Source organism: Staurois parvus, unplaced genomic scaffold (genome assembly GCF_062004578.1).
Source record: "Staurois parvus isolate SC_StPar_1 unplaced genomic scaffold, SC_StPar_1.0 ptg001064l, whole genome shotgun sequence".
NCBI classification, from domain to species: Eukaryota; Metazoa; Chordata; class Amphibia; order Anura; family Ranidae; genus Staurois; species Staurois parvus.
In genome coordinates this window covers 96,178-116,734 of record NW_028318860.1, presented here as the reverse complement: position 1 = coordinate 116,734, position 20,557 = coordinate 96,178, and the positions used below count along the sequence as shown (strand labels likewise).

The window sequence follows — 20,557 nt, the reverse complement described above, 5'->3', positions numbered from 1 at the left end:
AGATTTTGCACTCTCAGTTTTAGTAAATTGGCTCCTTTTGCCTTGCACAAGATCAATAGTAGTGCCTTCTTCTAATAGTGGATTCTGCCATTATATACATTTACTTTAGATTTGAACTAAGCTGTAATTCAAGGCACACTTTTTTGCTACAGGTGACACACCTATATTGAATTTAAAAACCTCCATAATGTAGCATTGGACAATGTGCTTGTTTCCTGTATATAGCACTGACCTATTACTTTGCAACACAGTCACATCGGTTTCTAATGATAGGAAGTTAAAGGTAGGCTCTGCTTTAAGCCGCTTAGTTTTATGGTCATCTGTTGTGTATCATATAGCCTTGTATATGCAGATCAGATTACATATGCACACGTTTGTCATCTTGAAAGGATTATAACTGTTAACATGCTGGATCAGCAAACATTTAAACCTTCAGCTGTTGATCTGTCATTGCAGTTAGTGTCTATGGACATGACCTCAATCTTAAAACTGATCCATATTTATACTATGAGTTGTTGCTTAACCAGATTCTCTTCCTCCAGGGGTTTTGATATTGGTAATCATTTCTGTGAATGGATGTATGATTACACCTATGAGAAGTTTCCATTCTTCAAAGCCAATTTCTCAAATTATCCGACAAAGAAGCAACAGGTATTAGCCTTATTTATAATGTGAATTCTCTAAATAAATGACTTAAACCAAACCTAGCTGAGATACATTTTTACCATTAAATTTGAGTATCTTTCAACAGTTTTTCCAAACAATCTCCTTACTTGAAAAAATAAACGATAAGCCACACAGTTGTCTCATTTTTGAGCTGAGACCACCGATGTCATTAACAGGGTGTTATTTATTTGGAAGGAGAACAAAAGTTTTATGTTTGGTCATATCAGGTGAAATATTCTGCCTATATTGAGTCCTGGTCCTGGGCCAAGTGGATCTACAGCTATTGCATGAATATCCCAGTCATAGTTAGCAGCCTGTGTTGCATGGCATGGTGGCAGCTGCAATTTCATTAGTTCTCTTGAAATATTTCTTATTGGCAGCTGACAGCTCTTGTTTCTCTGAATATTACCAGAGTCAAGTGTCTGACAGCCATGTGGTGGTCTTCTGTCTTTCAGCTTCACTTCATTTCTAGCTACATGGCAGAGTTTCAGCCTGAGTTTGAGAACTTGAGCAATGAAGATAGAAGTAAAATTGAGAATGAAATGTTAACTGAAATTAACAGGTTAGTGAAAATACACTTTATAGTTTTTTTTTTTCACTGCACTTTAATATTTTGTAAGTAAAGCTGGCCATAGATTGTAATTAATTTTTTTGATCAGCCAGCCAGCTGATCAAAAAAAGGAATGGATTCTCCAGTCCACACTTTGGAGGTGGATACAGGAATCCTCCATGCTTTGTCATTGTATTCTGACAGTGGGACTCCTCAGCTGCTAGAATACACCGATTAGCGCTGCAGCAAAAAGTTTCCAACAGCAGTTGACTCCTCTTCGATGGAAACAGCCATAAATGGATTGAAATCGGGCTGCTTCCTGCTGAACCAGCCAAACTTCAATCCATCTATGGGCAGCTTTTTATTTTCCGAAAGGAAGCAGTCACAATAGTTCACTCATGTACTGATACCTTGTATCTCCTAACTTGGGAATCTTTGTTCATTCTACCTGTGGCATGGGCTAAACAGACCTGTAGGAAACAGGAGCTAGATGTTTTGCGTCCAACATCAATGTGAACTTTAAATATTCCATCTCAAGATAAATATTTCCCCTTTGACAGTTGTTGTTTATACAGTACTGTGCAAAAATGTTAGGCGGTTGTGAAAAATGCTATAAGTTAAGAATCCTTTCAGAAATTAGAAGTATTAAAAGTTTCTTTTTATCAATTAACAAAATGGAAAGTAAATGAACAGAAGAGAAATCCAAATCAAATCCGTATTTGGTGTGACCACCCTTTTTTCCTCCAAAACCGCATCAGTTCTTCTAGGTACACTTACACACAGTGTTTGAAGGTAGGTAGATTGTTCCAAACATCTTGGAGAGCTAATCACAGATCTTCTGTGAATGTAGATTGCCTCAAATCCTTTTGTCTCTTCATACAATCTTAGACAGACTTCATGATGTTGAGATCAGGGTTCTGTGGGGGCCAAACTATCACTTCCAGGGCTCTTTGTTCTTCTTTACATTGAAGATAGTTCTTGATGACATAGCCTGTATGTTTGGGGTTGTTGTCCTGCTGCAGAATAAATTTGGGGCCACACTCCTCTCTGATGGTATGGCATGGCATGATAGATCAGTATCTGCCTGTATTTCTCAGCATTGAGCAAGTCATTGATCCTGACCAAATCTCCATCTCCACTGCAGAAATGCAGCTCCAAACCTGCAAGGAACCTCCACCATGCTTCACTGTTGCCTGTAGACACTCACTATTGTAGCACTCTCCAGCCCTTCGGCCAACAAACTGCCTCCTGTTATAGCCAAATATTTACAATTTTGACTCCTCAGTCAAGAGCAACTGCTGGCATTTTCTGCACTCCATTTCCTATGTTTTCATGCATAGTTGAGTCACTTAGCCTTGTTTCCATGTTGGAGGTATGGCTTTTTGGCTGCAATTCTTCTATGATGATCCTTTCTGGCCAGACTTCTCCAGACAGATGGGTGTACCTGGATCCCACTGGTTTCCACCAGTTCTGTGTTGAAGGCACTGCTGGACCTCTTTTGATGTCAAATGGAAGTAAGCATGTGTCTTTCGTCTGCTGCATTAAGTTTCCTTGGCCAACCACTGTGTCTGCAGTCCTCAATGTTGCCCGATTCTTTGTGCTTCTTGAAAAGCTTGATGAATTGAATTGATGCTGGTGTGAAGCCAAAGGATAGTCACACCAAATATTGATTTGATTTAGATTTTTCCTTTATTTACTCACTTTGCATTTTCTAAATTGATAAAAATGAACAATTAAAATGTGTATTTTTGAAAGCATTCTTAATTTTACAGCATTTCTTCACACCTGCCTATACAATACTGTATATTTGAGATAAGTGCAGTAAAGTGAATATTCTTGTGAATATTTATGGTGCCTACAGTCAAATCTTTAAGTACACGAGACCTTGTAGAGTCAGTGAATTTTTTCCCCTGAGAAACAAAATATCTTCCTCTGGGGCAAAGCTCCTTGAGTTTGAGAGTTTAACTTGTTGGACATGTTTTAACCCCTAAATAACTTTGTAATGCTATAGTAACATGAGTAGTTTAAGGCTAAACTACAGCCACACCTCTAAAAACCGCTTGGCCTCCATCGCACACTTCGGCACCTGAAGTAGCAGAATTGCTGTCATTGTTTTGCAGTGTCATCACTATATATGTGCATGATATTTCAGGTATTCTAGCCGAAGAGCAATAATAAAAAATGTAAGGCACATTGATTAGGTGTGAAGACTTCTGTAGATAAAGAAATGGTACTGCTCGGGCCTTCAAGAAGGGGACATACCCCGAAAGCTATTCCTGAAAATTTAGATGTTAGTGCAAATAATAAAAAAAGTATCACAGACAGTACTCACTTGTTTTTATGCAGATAAAGAATAAAATTGCCATTTCTTTTTCGTCATGTTTAGTGGAATTGTTTCTCACTGAGACCTTTAACACCACAGCAAGCGACAGAAAGTGCTTTCCTCTAATCAGCTAATGTATATTGAGTGTTTTTGCTTCTGTTTGTAACTTAGGTTTGCCCTTGCATCGCATTTCTTCTGGGGCCTCTGGTCTATTGTACAGGCAAAAATCTCTTCAATTGAATTTGGTTATATGGTGAGTAATACTTTTTTAATACTTTTATACTTTTTTTTTCATTTTGTTTGCACACTGCCAAAGCATGTGGATGTGATGTCAGCAGCCCCAGAAGACTTGGAGCTGTCACTCAATGACCCTCTATAGCAGCGGTCTCCAAACTTTCTAAACAAAGGGCCAGTTTACTGCCCTTCAAACTTTAGGGGCCACAGACTGTGGCCAGCGGGAGTAGAAATGGTGCATGTGTCAATGGGAGTAAATAATGCTTCCTCTTTGGTATTAGTGAAAGGAATAGGGCCCCATTGTTGGTGTCGGTGGAAGGAATAATGTCCCATCATTGGTTTTAGTGGGAGGAATAGTGCCCCATTGTTGGTATTAGGGGAAGAAATAATGCCCCATCATTGATCAGTGGAAGGAATAGTGCCCCATTGTTGGTGTTATTGGCGGGAACAATGCACCTTTCTTGTTGACAGTGGGGGGGGGGGGGAATGTCCCAAGGACCAATAAAAGCAAGCCAAGGGCCGCATCCAGCCGCCCGGGCCGCAGTTTGGAGACCACTACTCTATAGTATTCCTTTTTTCCTTCTTTCTCTGGAAGATACATATAGAAAACAATTATGGAGTGAGTTGAGAGGTGAGGGTGCTAGGACAACAGAGATGTTGGACACTACTAGAAAAAGGCGTTTGTAGAGAATGTTAAGGTGGGAATCTTACAAATGTATTGTTTTAGTAATCCTTTTACATAATTTTTTTTAAGGAATATGCTATGGCAAGATTTGATGCCTACTTTCTGCAGAAGAAGAGGCTTGGACTGTAATTCCATTCTGCATGAACAACTGGCTGGATGTTCTCCCATCTCTATTGTTGTTTCTGTTAATATCTCAGATATGATGGGACTTCTTTATCGGCATCAGAAGAACTGTGCATTGTGTATAGCAACCAGTTAAATTCTCCCTTTCATTCTTCCTGTGCAGGTCAGAAAATGAAATGGGTTCTGGTTGCTTTGCTCAACAAAGCTCTTTTTTTCAAACACATTTTCTAATGTTCTTTAGGACATTTCTTTTAAGAATGAATGTAATATAACCGTGAACATTTACTGAGTTTAGTTTCTGCAATGATGGAGTAAAGTCGATTTATATTGTGTCAAAACTGTGCTGATACCTCCACCCTTTGGAGATCCCCATTTTGCTCCTGGAGCAAATATGAGAATGCAGCCTATCCATATTGAAAACTGTAGCATTTTATGAATAATAAACCCACAACATGCAGGCTCCACATTAAAACGAAAAATGTATTTCAATGTGTGTGGAGATCAGTTGTGCTCTTATCCAATCAGATACAATTACTTAGGATATAGGAAAGGTGCTCTAACCCTTCATATTTAACTCTCCTGATATCAGTCTAGTGATTGGTAATGTTTTCTAGCTGAGGATTGCTGCATTTTGCACATACTTTTCTTTATGCGCTGAAAATTGGGTATATTAGGCACAGTGGTTTTAGAAAGTATTTATCTGATTTGGAGGCGACCACTTCTCTATAGCTCTCCACATTATGCAGGTATAGTGCTTTTCCCTGCAATATTTGTACACTGGAGTTTTTATTTTAAGAGAAATTTCAGTTTTGTTGGTAAAACTCCTCCAGGTCAACTATTTACATTGCAAAGACTTTAGCATACTTTGTGCAATCCTTATGGAGCTAAGGTCAAACTATGCAATCATTGATCTTTTTTCAACAAAGTGCTAAGTGGGGGTTTTCTGCTTAATGTGATCACAGGAATATTGCCAGTGTTAACTCATTTTTGATATGAGATTATTAAATAGATGGGTTATGTATTCTCATAATTGTAAATCAGTTCAAAATATTTTACATGTACAACCTTAATCTGAAACCAAGATGGTATGTGAAGTGGTTTATTATTGTAATTGTAAATATTGTATAATTTTTTTTAAAGGTGTAATATGTATTTAAATATTTTTTTAAGAATGGTTTACTGATTTGGGCTTTTACATGTTTTTACTGACATTCCAGTAACCAGAATACCCAGTTAAAGTGTTACTAAACCCAGGACCCTGTATTCACTATATCTGGTCTCCCACAGCACATGGAAATGCAATTATTTTAGTAAATATAAACTGCTAAATACCTTTTCTCATGTGCAGCAGAGCACTGGTTAAAGCTTGTAGGAGGAGTTTTCTTTCTGCTCTAGGAGGATGCAGAATCCCTGACCTCTGTCTGGACAGTGCTGATTGGCCCTGTGCTGATCACTAGCACTCTTCCAAGAGAAAAAAAAAAACCTCTAGCAATACACACCAAACTGAGCATGTGCACAGTATCTCCACACAAACTGAGCATGTGAGGGGGGGGGGGTCACTGGAAGAAGGGGAGGATTAGAGAAGTCAGGACCAAACAGAGTTTTTAAACAATGCAGAGGATTAACCCTTTAGGTTCTACAGGGAGTATAACAAGCATGCTTTACTGCATATATAGACTGTTGTGGGTTTAGTAACACTTTAACATGTACTGTACAGTAGTTCTTTGTGTATTACAATAAACCAATGTCAGGTAAGGCTTCAAATATAATTCTCGACTCCATAGTCGAGGATCAAGTAAGAAGGTAATGCCCAAACTGACGTATGTGTTTGTGCTTGGGGAGAACTGTATAGATGAATTTTTATATTCAACCAAAGGAACATAAGCTGAACACTACTTTTAAACACAAAGGAAAGGTTCCATTGCCTACAGCAACCAGTCACATTACCATACGTTTCATTGCAAGAAAATGAGTGCAATATCAATGCAAATGCAACACTGTCGCAGTCATTTTTATGTATAATACACAATCGACATACTGGAGTGTAGAGACTGTTAATCCTGTATATATTGCACTGACATGGATTTACATCTTGTTTATAGCTTTGATATCATTTCTTATCTGATTCAGCTATTTCTTACCCACTTCAATATTTCAGTTCTTGTATTTCCAGCCTTGAAAGTTAAACGTCAGGACTTGGTTAGCCTGTTGCTCTATTTAACAGCCAGTCAAGCAAAAATGTAAGCATGTGAAAGGGTATTCTACCCTGACAGTCATTAGGGTCATGATCTCGTGTCACGATGTGTATGGTGTTACATCCTAAGGCTACCTGAAGTATTTCATTTTAGCAAACTGAGCTAGTTTGTGTTGATCATAGTGCTGGCTTAAATGAAGCTTTTTTTTAAGATAGTTCCTAGCTCATGGCCAATAATGTTGTACGTGGATTTATTCCTTTGGCAGCATAAACTTGTGTATTCTGACACCTTTAGTCATTATCCATCCATTTTTCTTTCTAAAAACATTAAGGTTGCCAGATGCTTGCAGAATGTATGTATCCTTGGTATGTTTTCAACCCACAGTACAAAATATACATGTACAAGGAAAATAGGAAATGTGCATTTGATATATTGAAAGCACTATTTATTGCTGTATCAAATTTGCCTTCCAAATGCTGGCAGATCAACTACATTAGGAGATCTAGCATCTGTCATTTAATGGCTAAACACTCTGTGATTATTGGGGGCTTTTTGCTGTACTTTAGGTGGATTTCCCTGACAGATTTTATGTGTCAAAACCTGAGCAAACAAGAACTAGAAAATATTCTTCGAGGGAGATGAGATAGTCCTATGACTTGGGCTGGCCATAAATGGGGAATATATACCTAAGAATTACAGTTGTGCAGAGAACTGACATATAATTTCAGGACTTTATTAGCAGAGGATCTTTCACTCTTCAAACTATTTCAACTCCCTATGTGTTTTGAGTACTTAGCATGCATTCATTTTGTGCACAGAGATCTTCCTGACAGTCATGTACAAAACCTATATTAAACCTGTATTTGCTTTATATAAACAGATGTAGTATTCGGGGTTTGACTGTATCTGAGATTCTAAAGATTTAGACTAGGTTTACACATCCAGTAGTGCATGCCGCTACATTCAAATTTGATCCATAGTGGGTCGATTTTCAGAGGCATTTGGTAAGCAGTTAGCAGGTTGAAATGTTGCCTCTTCACCGCCTTTTTAACCATGTAAATGCCTTGCCACCATGCTGCAACAGTGTGCAGTACAGCTCATTAACTTAAATGAGTCATATTTGGTACCAGTACTGCCCAGCAAATGGATGGGGGGGGGGGGTTAATTTTTGTTGAGCCTGCAAAGGAATGTGCTGTGGTATGAGTACACCCCTATCTGACTGCCTTTGTGGCTTAGGGAGACTGTTGGCGGGGTTAGGATGGGGTTGGGGGTGCCTGTTTTTTACCGTCCCCACAACTGCAAGTGTAAACAAGCCTTTGGTATGATTGACATCTTCTCTACAGATGACATGTTTGCATTAAACTTTTTTGCAAATTATGCTGTGGTCAACAAAAGGCTAATTTTGTGTTGTAATTAAAAATGTCATTTATAGTTGTTGTTAAGTAGGCACTAGGTGCAATCTTTATTTACTTAGCCCTGCCACATTTCACGAGTTTTCATTTTTCTTTTAAGTAACATCTAGCCCAGGTTCACACTGGATCCAACTTTGAAATTGTACGACTTCAGTTGGAGTTCAGCAGTTTCAAAGTCGCATGTCAGTGTCCTGTGTCACCTGAACTAGTGCAGGAACCTTTTTTTTCTCATCAAAGTCGCACAGATTTGACTGGTTCCATTGCTGACAATAGGGTGCAATTTGAAACTGTCAAATCACATGACAAGTCCCACCAGTGTGAACTAGGGCTTACAGTACAATTTCTGTAGATAAGATCACCATACATATGTGGTAATATACTGTATGCTTTCCAGGGCAAACTTAAATATTTCTCCTGTTATTTCATAAGCACTAGAAAAGTGTTAAGTGGTTTACTTCACTGTCAAACGTATGAAGGTTACGTAAGGAAAAATAAGATACTCTGATCTGCAAATCCTTACACCATGCTAATAGATCACTGCTATGGCTTGTACTATCCTGGACCTTACACAAGTTAGGTTGATGTGCCGTATATCAGTATTATATGGCCAGGCAAAGTATCGATTTTTCCTTCTCTTCTTGTAAGTGTATATAAAATAATGGAAACAATATTTGTAAGCTAATGATTCTTTGCTTGATAATCATTTGATAATGAATCTTGTAGTGGGTTTTTATGCTTGAATTACACTAATACTGTGTATTAATATTAACTAAGTGAACTAAATGGGGAAAAATGTGTGTAATATCCTCAGTAGGGACATTAAACACAAATCGGGAATAGTGTTACAGTGTGACTCCAATTTACCATTCACAGTCATTGTAAAAGATTCTATTGCAAATATTGCCTCTCTATAAAGAGATCTATGCATAATCAGAGGGTATAGGCTTTGCTTAAATTTAAATTTCTGTCTGTGCAGAACAGAGTCCTGTAGTTGGCTTGGCCCCTGCTACATCCCATCCTCTACTTGGAAGTATATCCTTGGGCTGTTCTGAAGCAGGGTTAGTTAGAAAATTTAAATAAACCTTTCCTGGTAGAAACCTCAAGGCTGCCAAGCTTTTCTTTTTCTTGATTTTTAAACTGAACCGGCTTTAGCACCTTCTGTGTTGCTGATATGGAACAAGTATGTGGATAAGAATAAAATACGTGAACTCCTTATATTATATTATAGGTAATTGTTCTGGATTAGTAAATCAATGTACTAAAGCAGGGGTCTCCAAACTTTCTAAACAAGTGGCCAGTTTACTGTCCTTCAATCTTTAGGGGGGCCGGACTGTGGCCAGTGTGAGTAGAAATAGTCAGTGGCAGACTGATGGCAGTGGGAGGAATAGTGTCACATTATTATTATTATTATACAGGATTGATATAGCGCCAACAGTTTGCTCAGCGCTTTACAATATAACGGGAGACAATACAGTAACAATACAGTTATTGGTATCAGCGGTAGGAATAGTCCCCCATCATTGGCATCAGTGGTAGGAATAGTCCCACATCATTGGTATCAGTGGGAGGAATAGTCCCACATCATTGGTGTCAGTGGGAGCAATAGTCCCCCATCATTGGTGTCAGTGGGAGAAATAGTCCCTCATCATTGGTGTCAATGGGAGGAATAGTGTCCCATTTTTGGTGTCAGTGGCAGAAACTATGCCCCACTGTTGCGGAAGGGCGGGATGAAATGAAGCAAAGGGCCATATCTGGCCACAGTTTGGAGACCACTGTACTAAACCAACAGAGGGTCAGCATCACAGCCAGGAAAACTGCTCTAACACAGACATCTGAAATGACAGCTCTTAGGTTTCTATTAATAAAGATTTCCTTTATGCAAAGGTAGACTTGCTGCACTTGGATTAGTATGAGTAACAGATTTGCTTCTGTTGCAGACAGAATCAATATCCCTAGATCAACCAATTAATCTTGCCTATATTATACAATGGTGTGGTGTTACACTTTAACATACCTTCCATAAAGCACATATTGGGGGACCTTTGTTAATATGGTTTCGCTTGTAACCATAGAAATATAATCCTTGTGAATGGAGGTGCAGCAATTGACTAGTGTTAAAAGCACCAGAATAAACACATATGGTGCTCTTGGGTAATAGTGGTACTGTTCCTTAACCTTCCCTCACAGAAGAGGTTGCCATTAAAATGGTATGCCATAACAAAGTATAAACACCAGCTTGCAAAATCAGGGTGCGATATTGCCGTAGGAAGCTATAGATGCAATATTTTGCTGATGGGTCACTGCCATATTGGGTATCATGCTATCTCAGCAATGAGTATCCAAAGACCTAATATAGTGCCACAAGTAAAGGCCACAAACCCACAAACAGTGATTTGACTTTTGTGTATTCATGCTGTTGATGGCTTAGTTCAGGGGTGCTGCCTACCTTCTAACTTGGGTTGTTTTATCTATAGGAATTATAATGTGACATTAGAAATTATACTGTGAAATTCCATGACACTATTTGTTAAGTATTCTTTTAACACCGGTGTTTTCTTTGATTTTTACCTAAGACAGGTTTTTAGAAAACTTGACATTATATACAAATGTTTTGTATTCTTTATGTATTCTCTGCATCTGTTATGCATATCAAAATTACCTTGCACTTTTTTATTTTACGTGTAAAATGCAAAGCTGTATTTTTATATTAAAATGTGGATGGTAAATATCTGTCTTGTAGCTTTTTTTTTTCCAATATATTTTATCTGAGCATCTGTTTAAATATTCAGATTAATGACACCTTTGTCATTAGTGTTTTAAAAGAGTAATATCGATTGCATTCAAAATACTTTAACCCCCAGATGTTGATTGGAATTCTAGCAAATGGCTACTGAGTTGGGAAAGTAAATGAATTGTCTAATTGCAACCTGTTAGATTGCTGTTGGCGCTGCTGCAAGTAGAGGTGATAGCATATCCCTATGTCCCAGGGGTACAGGCTTCTCCTAATACCAATCCAGGGGAGTAGTAAATATAATGAAGAAAGGATTGTGCTACTCCTGACTATCCCAAGTTAATAAACGATAACAAGAAGCCTCCACCTATGTCTCCAATAAACCACACGCCCTGATGCATTTTCTCCAGCCTATCGGTGCTTAAGCCAGCTATAGATGTGCAGGCTGAATGTACCCACGTTGGTTTATCTATCAACTTGGGTACAACTAGCCTGTTGTATTTTACATGCAATTATCACTAGCGGCTGTTCTAGCTGATTAGCAATAATCACTGTCTTCTCCTGGAGAGGAAGGCTTCTCCTGCCCCACTGGGAGAACAGAATGGCTCGGTGGGAAGGATTCCCCTGTCAACACTGGTTACAGGAAAGAAATTTGCACCATCTATGGCCTGCCTTAGTAGTTAGGGGCTGAACTGTAATTGTCAAAAGATGTATAAATCAGTCAGTGTTTATGCTTGAATCCCCTGCCAAACTAAGGGCAGATGAAGAGTCCATAAGGAGAGCACCTCTGAACCTCCCTGGAGGTATTCCCGACTATAGCTCGGGGTAAAGTTTCAGTACCACAAGCAGTAACCCTGAGCTACACTCGGGAATACCCTGCAGCGGATCTCTTCTTCACTTACCTTGTCCTGCGCTCCCGCGATGTGTCCCCGGCAATGTCCTCCGGCCGATGCCGGCATCTGTCTTCTGGGTTCCGTTCCCTGTGACGTCAGGACGTATGGGGGATGGAACTGGCAGGAAATTTAAAACTGTGAAAAAGTGACATTCACTAAATACACAAAAATCACATAGTAAAACATTACTGCATCAAACCATTTCACATACATTTTGTCCCTAGTGCTTTGTCCTGTGCCCTGCCTGCATTCTTACCGTTCTTTCTGCCTGGAAACTGAGAAATGTCCCTGGCGTCCAAAAAGTGTCCCTTTAGGTCAAAACCGGTTGTAGACCAGCTAGAGAACAGCGATGGTAAATTAGAACCACTTGCAGAATTGAGTGATAATGATTCGTGGGGAAATTCGTCATCAGACACTGAAAACGATTTTGCAACTTTGCTCAGTGATGTGTGAACTTGGCGCTCTATTTCAAATTGTAGTGTTTTTGTTTTGATTATATTATTGAATTAAATTTATTATTATATTATTTTTTATGATTATTTATTAAATCATAATTTATGATTTTGTGTTTCAAATTTTAACATACCTTGAATGTTTATTAGACTCTTGTTGGGACAGATTTCAGTGAGTTATTCCTAAAAATTACAGGCCTACAATTAAAAAATACATATTTCCATACAAAAAAATGTACCGCTTTGAGCACAGAAATACTGACATAATCAGACTGCTAGGGAGGTTAAGCATAGTAATCTATACAAGGGATTGACAGTTTTGTGTATTGAATTTTTTGCAGTTATTATTTAAGCACCCTTTATAAACAGATGGTGAAAATTGCACTGTTTTTGAACTTTGTAGTCTTGCACCATATTTTTTTCAAGCCAATTTTTTTAGCACTTAACAGTATTACATAATATATGATATATTAAGTAATTTATATGTTTGGTTTTCATATTTTATTATCTTTACTGCAGCACTGTTTTTATCTGATTGTACACAATTTTTAGCTTTGTGCACAATTGTTTTTTGCTTTTGACACAAGTGTAAAAATTTGCCAGGAAGTGTTTGTATCTATAGCACTCTCCGCTCCAGGGTAGCTAGTTGTAGTATGTAATAAGGCAGTCATCCCAATGAATTTGAGACTCCCACTCCTATCCAAAGTACGTGGGCATCATATAAATAGAACCAAAATTAGAATAGGAACACACTGCAAGCTAACTTAAATACAGTATTTTTTTTTTACAAAGTTCATCACTATACCTTCCTAATATTCTACTTGTGCAATATGATACAGCAAATACAGTGCAAGGTTGTGAAAACATAATGGTTCAAGTAAATACACATTTATAAAACAATTACAATAAAAATTCAGCATTCAATATATAGTAATCTAACAAAAGTCAACATCAAGTACAGGCATACTACTTAGGTCTGAGTTTCTGCCAGCTATCTGACAACCATATTATCTTGTGCGTATCTGCCAAAACACCCTTGATGCTCAATCCCACTCCACCCTTAATGGGTACACTCTCACCTTCTTAGGTGGACCTTATATAATGAGTATGATCATACAAAGCTTTACTCACCAAGCAGTTAAAATATATGGGTGTCTGGATCCAGATGGTGGGTCAGAGAAGTAGAACATAAAACATTCCATAGTGCTTTTTATAAAAAAAAAAAAGGCTTATATTAAAATTTATTAAACCATTCACATATAACAGTGCACTCTACTCATACACAAGATACAGCTCTCACTAAAGTGATCCTAGGCTAACCAAAAGATACCACCAGTGCTGGTATTCTAAGCACATGCTTAAACCCAACTCTCTGATTTCATCACTTTGACTCTGCTCTATGCAGTATGTCTTTTGACTTCATCAATAGCATGGAGCTGGTGACTCGTGTTCTCTTCTTAAGCTTGTGCTGTTTACAGTTTCCATGGAAACACACACTTCTACTTAACAATATACCCACTGCATGGCAATATAATGTATAGTGTAACTCAGAGGTGTCAAACTGCGTCCCTCCAGCTGTTGCGGAGCTACAAATCTCATGAGGCCTTGCAGGGCTGACAATTGAAAGCATGACTCCAAAAGGCAGAGGTATGATGGGACTTGTAGTTTCTCAACAGCTGGAGGGCCGCAGTTTGACACCTGTGGTAATATATCTGTATTAAAAATTGAGTACATACACAAGTACCCTTGTTATCAAAACATGCTTGCTAAAGAGAACACAGATCTCATTCTTTTCCAAGAAACCGACCCTGTAGGACGTGGTACCTTATCCTTTAAGGAAGGTGTCTCCGTTGCAGTCCAAAAAAATGACAAGCAAAGATCTTTGCATCAGAAGTTGACCCCAGGCAGATATGTTTCTAAAACCCTTTCTTTTGACAAGACTATCATGATAGCAAAAATGTATTTACTTAACACAGCCGATATCCACATACCTTTAAATACAATCATTAGCAAGTTACATATCACTTTCTTTGAATTCTGCAAACTCAAATTAAAATGTTTGATCTTTGGCACACCTTGCACACCCTGGAGATACCCCTTAAGTCAACTGAACTTTGGAGACAACATTCTTCAAAACAATGGCTCTATATTTTACAGCTCTACTCTAGCTAGAACTCAAACTAATGAAGTTGTCCAATCTTTTTATCATTACAAATCCTCTGTCTCCTATCCTTTGCATTATAATAAATGAATGTTTAGCTGTAGCTCTGACTAACCTTTTATCTATTAATGGATTATCCCTAGATGGCTATGAATACAAATGCTCGCTATGCAGGTGGTTTACTACCTTATGTAATATCTCCACCTACTAACTTACCCTCCACACTGCAAGAATTCAAACTATTTTGGAAAAGTCCATAAATTTAAAGTTAACCTTTCAAAAAAAATAACTTCCTCCTTTTTGGTTTAATAGGCAACACTCAACCATAAAACACCTCTTCTTCTTGTTTAAATATGGCTTGAAAACATTACATTCTTTAAACTACCTACACCTTCTAATCAAAAATAAAACCAATCCAAATAAATGGACAACCCACCCTTTATCCTGGTCTGGCCTAAATAAATGTTATAAAAATGGGTAACTTACCAAAATTCCTGTACTTGTTCCAGACCTTTCCTACTGCACTTTAACAACAGTGGGTCCAAATAGAACCCAATCTTTCACCACTACCACCCAAAGCAGCTCTTTGGGCCTTATCCAGAGTCCAAAGTAAACACTTATTCTGTATATTTCTATATCCTAAATGCTGACAGATAATCTTCAGCCCTTCCTCTTTATCTTTTATTCCAGGCCCATTAACTTTTTTTTGTCAAGAAAAGGTTTATTGAGACAAATGCCAAGCATACAAAAGAAAAGACCAAGTGTTCCAGTTTTCCACGATACACTGTCTAAGAATGACTCAGGACATGTACACATTACAATAACATGATCCACCAATTGTCCTTACAGCTGTACAAAAGTAAATAAAAGGGCATTCCTGCAATTCTGACTCCAAACAGATGGTATGAAATATCAACCCAACAACCTATCCATAACCAGGTCCACCGAAGCGAGGCCTGGAACATCCAGCCAGCTACTCCATACTCTATTAAACTTAGTGAAGCATCCCGATGTTGAAAAATACCCCTTTTGTACTGGAGTGTAATGCCTATATGCTCCACCCACTCTGGTAGGGGAAGTACTTTTCTAATGTAGCAATGTCATTTTATGAGCCTGAAATAAGGCTTTAGAGATTGCCTCTACTGTAAACTGATCTGTCACCTCATCATCAATAATGCCCAGAATACAACGTCTAGGGTCTAAAGTAAGATTAGTAAGAAATACTCTGTTAATTGTATTAAGTACTGTCTCCCAATACCTGTGCAGCTAAGGGCACCACCACAGTATTTAGATTAATGTGCCATGGTCCCTGCTACATTTTGGACAAATTGGATTTGTGAGGAGGCCCATTTTAGACAGTCTTAGTGGAGTGGAGTGTACCTTCAGTAGGATATGCAGCTGAGACAGTCATTGGGATGTGTTCAAGGAGCTGGAGTGGACAGCCTCCAATACCATCTCCCACCGCTCACCAGGTAAATCCCCTACATCCACTTCCCATTTTTCTGCCACCCTACAAGAATAGGAAGCTACATATATGTTCAGCAGCATTGCATAGCAGTGAGAAATAAAGCCTTTCTGAATAGAGCCCTATTGCATCTCATTGAAAAGGGAGAGAGAGAATCCTGGCAGAAAGTACTGTGCCTTGACAGCATGCTGCAGCTGTAAATAAAAGTATATAGACTGTGGTATTCCATATTGTGTTTGTAGAGCAGAAAAAGAGAGCAAAGTGCCTCCCCTAAAGATATATATCATTTCAGATGCGATACACCATGAAACAGCCATTTCCTTGCATAGGGTAATTTAGCTAGCTTGGGATATGTATGGTTATTCCAAATACGGCTGTAACACATGAAACCTGCAGCTGCCTAGCCTTACACTTTTTGCATCGGTTTATAAGTGGGGAAGGATTGGTTGGGTTTAGAAAACCTTTAGACCTTCTGGAAGAGAGGGTGACTGCGTACAGTTAAGGACCAAAGCTAGGGAGGAATCCAAATTGACCTGGGTGCCCTCTGCAGCTAAAGACATACCTGGTAGCATATGGGGTAGTTGAGCCGCCAGATAGTAGAGCCATGGGTTAGGGAACGCAATGCCACCATTATTTTTATGTTTCTGTTGTTGCTCTAAACATATCCTATGGGGTCCATATTTCCAAAGGAGAGAGCAAAAAATAGAGTTGAATGTATGAAATAACGTAAATGGCAGCACTAGGAAGCTATGTGGGAAATTAAGTACTTGTGGCATCAAAATCATTTTGACCAAATTAGCACGCCCCACCACAGAGATACTAAGTTTGTGTCATATCATAAGTTTTTTTTGGAACCTGGTGAGCAATGGAGAGATGTTCAACTGGGAGTAAGCCATCAACTCAGAAGAGATAACAATGCCTAAACACATAAAGGATACTACACAGTGTAGTATATTGTATGTAAAAAAATAAATAAATAAATATATATATATATATATATATATATATACAGTTGTGTTCAAAATAATAGCAGTCAGACATCACTAGCCTGATCAATCACTGTTTTTGGTAGAAATGATATTTCTACATGGCAAATAATTTACTAGCAGGTGTAGTACAGTAATAGAAATCCAACAGACCCAACAGTCATGACATGCATGCTGCTTATTCTGTGTAATTGAATCACTAATTGAAAGGGGCATGTTCAAAATAATAGCAGTGTGGAGTTCTATTAGTGAGGTCATTCATTCTTTGAAAAACAGGTGACAATTATTGCCCTTATTTAAGGAAGGAAGGCAGCAAATGTTATACATGCTGGTTACAGTGCATTTCTCTCTGTAATTCTGAGGAAAATGGGTCGTTCCAGACATTGTTCAGAAGAACAGCATACATTGATTAAAAAGTTGATTGGAGAGGGGAAAACATATAAAGAAGTGCATAAAATGATAGGCTGCTCAGCTAAAATGATCGCAAATGCTTTAAAATGACAACCAAAACCTGAAAGACATGGAAGAAAGCAAAAAACTACCATTTGAATGGATAGAAGAAGAGCAAAAATGGCAAGAACTCAGCCAACAATCAGCTCCAGGAAGATCAAAGAAGGTCTAAAGCTACCTGTGAGTACTGTTACAATTAGAAGACGCCTATGTGAAGCCAAGCTATCTGCAAGAAGCCCCCGCAAGGTCCCACTGTTGAAAAAAAGACATGTGCTGAAGAGGTTACAATTTGCCAAAGAGCACATTGACTGGCCTAAAGAGAAATGGCGCAACATTTTGTGGACTGATGAAAGTAAGATTGTTCTTTTTGGGTCTAGTGGCCGGAGACAGATTGTCAGACGACCCCCAAACACTGAATTGAAGCCACAGTACACTGTGAAGACAGTGAAGCATGGTTGCAAGCATCATGATTTGGGAATGTTTCTCATACTATGGTGTTGGGCCTATTTATCGCATACCAGGGATCATGGATCAGTTTGAATACATCAGAATACTTGAAGAGGTCATGCTGCCTTATGCTGAAGAGGAAATGCCCTTGAAATGGCTGTTCCAACAAGATAACGACCCCAAACACATCAGTAAATGTGCAACATCTTGGTTCCAGACCAACAAGATTGATGTTATGGAGTGGCCAGCCCAATCCCCGGATCTTAATCCAATAGAAAACTTGTGGGGTGACATCAAAAATGCAGTTTCTGAGGCAAAACCAAGAAATAGAGAAGAACTGTGGAATGTAGTCCAATCATCCTGGGCTGGAATACCTGTTCACAGGTGCCAGAAGTTGGTTGACTCCATGCAACACAGATGTACAGCAGTTCTCAGAAACAGTGCTTATACAACTAAATATTAATTAAGTGATTCAAAGGAAAGCAAAATCTTCAAACATTTTTCAGTTTACATAGTGAATGTTTGAGTTTGTAAAGAAGAATACAAACACTGCTATTTTTTTTTGAACAGTCTAATATTCACTTTTCTTCAATTTTTTTTAGAGAAACAACACAAATTTGATCTATTTTTCTTCATGTTTTGATTTGGAATAGAATGTGTAGTGTTCCCAATGCATTTGTGTGTATGGAAATAAAAGCTATTAGAAGGATTTTGAGCTTTATTCACTTTTTTCAACACACTGCTATTATTTTGAACACAACTGTATATTGAAGATATTGAAACACATACTGTTCATTCTTGGACAGGCCAGTGACAAGACCACTTTACATATTAAAAGAACTCTTTGCTATGTTCATTGTATTCAGGTCACCTTGGTATTTGGGGAATAGCCTGTTTATCTAATTAGACATTCCAAAGAGTACATTGTATATGTGATTTGACCATACAAGAAGTATTTCTTGATGGTAATTAGACTCCAGGGCATATTATATGGTGAAAGGATGACTTGTGTATCTGGTAAACACTATAGTGAACCTAATTGTTACAAGTGAAGTCTTTTCATGTAAGATCAAAAGTGTTTTGTCAGCCAATTAGAAACCCTCCAGTAAACTGTATTTCAAGGGAAGTTATTTTGGCTGGGAGAGGAGCTTTTCCCTGTCATTAATATGGGAGCACAGGTATAGATCATAACTCACATTATTTCATAAGCATAGGTTATACATTGCAATGAGTCCTTTGTAAGATGAGTCTCTTGCAGTCCACAAATAGCTGTGTAAGGGAATTCCCGTGAGACGGCTGGTGAATAGACGTGCGCATGTGCACATACACGCACTGTGAAGACTGGCTCCAGACTGACTATTTAAGAAGTGCCTCTGCATGTGCTGAGTGCTGACTGGTCTTCAGCTCCCCTGTGTCCTGCTTGTTCCTGTGTGATTCCTTTGTTGCTGGTCTGGCTTGTTCCTCACATGACTCTGATTGCTCTCCTGATTGATACTGGTTCCTGACTTCGGCTCTGCTCCTGACCTTGGCTTTCCTTCTGATTCTGTACCCTGCTGCCCGACTGTTGTTGACCCTGGCTATTCCTATGACACTGCTCCTGTCTCTTACCCTCACTACCTGCCTTACTCTGGTGCACGCCTGGCAATCTACAAGACCTGCTCTGCTTGTTTCTACTGTGCCTGGATCAGAAGATCATCAGTCTTCCAAGGTCATCATCTGCAAGAGCTGCAAACTACTGGCGCTCTTGTTCCCCTGGGTCCTAGACTTCCTATTTTCCAACTCCAGTGGGGGTCAGGGCTAGTGACACAAGAGTGGCTGACCTCGTCATTTCAGTCTTCCATCAGGTACGTGACAGTACCAGTCAGCCTGTGATGGAGTCTGAAAGGGAGGCTTCTGCAACGGGGAACATCTGTCAAACAATCTCTGCCTTGTCGTACATGGTGCAGAGTTTGCAAAAAAAACCTTGAGCACATGGAAAACCAATTACCCACCAAGTCAGATATCTCAACAGCCATGGGTCCTTCTGCAGCCTCAGACTTAACTACCCAGACAGAGCTCAGCATGATTCATGGAACTTCTCCACCGGAACCCCAGGTTCCAATACCTGAGTTTTTCACGGGAGACCGCAGGAGGTTTCAAACCTTTCGTAACTCCTGTGAGCTATACTTTTCTCTGTTACCAAGAACCTTTGCATCACAAGACACCAGAGTGGGGTTCATTATTTCACTCCTTCAGAATGAACCCCAATCCTGGGCACACCACCTTCGTGAGCAACATGATCCGGCTCTGACTTCTTCGGACTCTTTTTTTCTCTGCGATGTCACAACTTTATGCTGATCCCTTCCGTCGTCAGACTGTGGAATCTATGCTTAGCAAGCTACAGCAAAGCCAAAGGCCTATAGAGGAATATGTCATTGAGTTCCATATATGGAGTTCCGACACTCAATGGAACAAGTCTGCTCTCCGCCATCAGTTTCGCCTTGGTCTCTCTAACATCTTGAAAGATGAGCTTGCCCGAGTTGGGGTACCAGCCAGGCTAGAGGATCTGATAAACCTAGTCATTCAAATCGACCGATGGCTCCAGGAAAGGCAGGGCGAAAGAGCTAGCAGGGGTGTCTTGATCTGCTCTGAAATAGAGACTCCTGTCCCCTCACCCACTGCTGTCGCATCAGACATACTCTCCAGCAAAAGGGAGCTTCGTAATTCTCCTCATAGGAGCTTTTGGAGACTACCATTTTCCTCTGCTGAACGTCTTCAATGACAAGACTCAAACCTCTGCCTCTA

General features: G+C 39.1%; 1 protein-coding gene across 2 annotated transcripts in view; it reads left to right on the top strand.

Annotated features, from left to right (window-relative positions):
* The window catches only part of LOC149440642 (choline kinase alpha-like), a 51,154-nt gene extending 40,240 nt beyond the window's left edge, over positions 1-10,914 (top strand). For both annotated transcript variants that reach the window (XM_089658357.1, XM_089658356.1), the window contains 4 exons: positions 543-651; positions 1,122-1,228; positions 3,711-3,792; positions 4,528-10,914. In XM_089658357.1, coding sequence (XP_089514483.1) covers positions 543-651; positions 1,122-1,228; positions 3,711-3,792; positions 4,528-4,587 — 358 coding nt within the window. In that variant the 3' untranslated portion in view covers positions 4,588-10,914. The remainder of the gene's footprint in view (positions 1-542; positions 652-1,121; positions 1,229-3,710; positions 3,793-4,527) is intronic.
* The last annotated feature ends 9,643 nt before the right edge of the window (positions 10,915-20,557 follow it).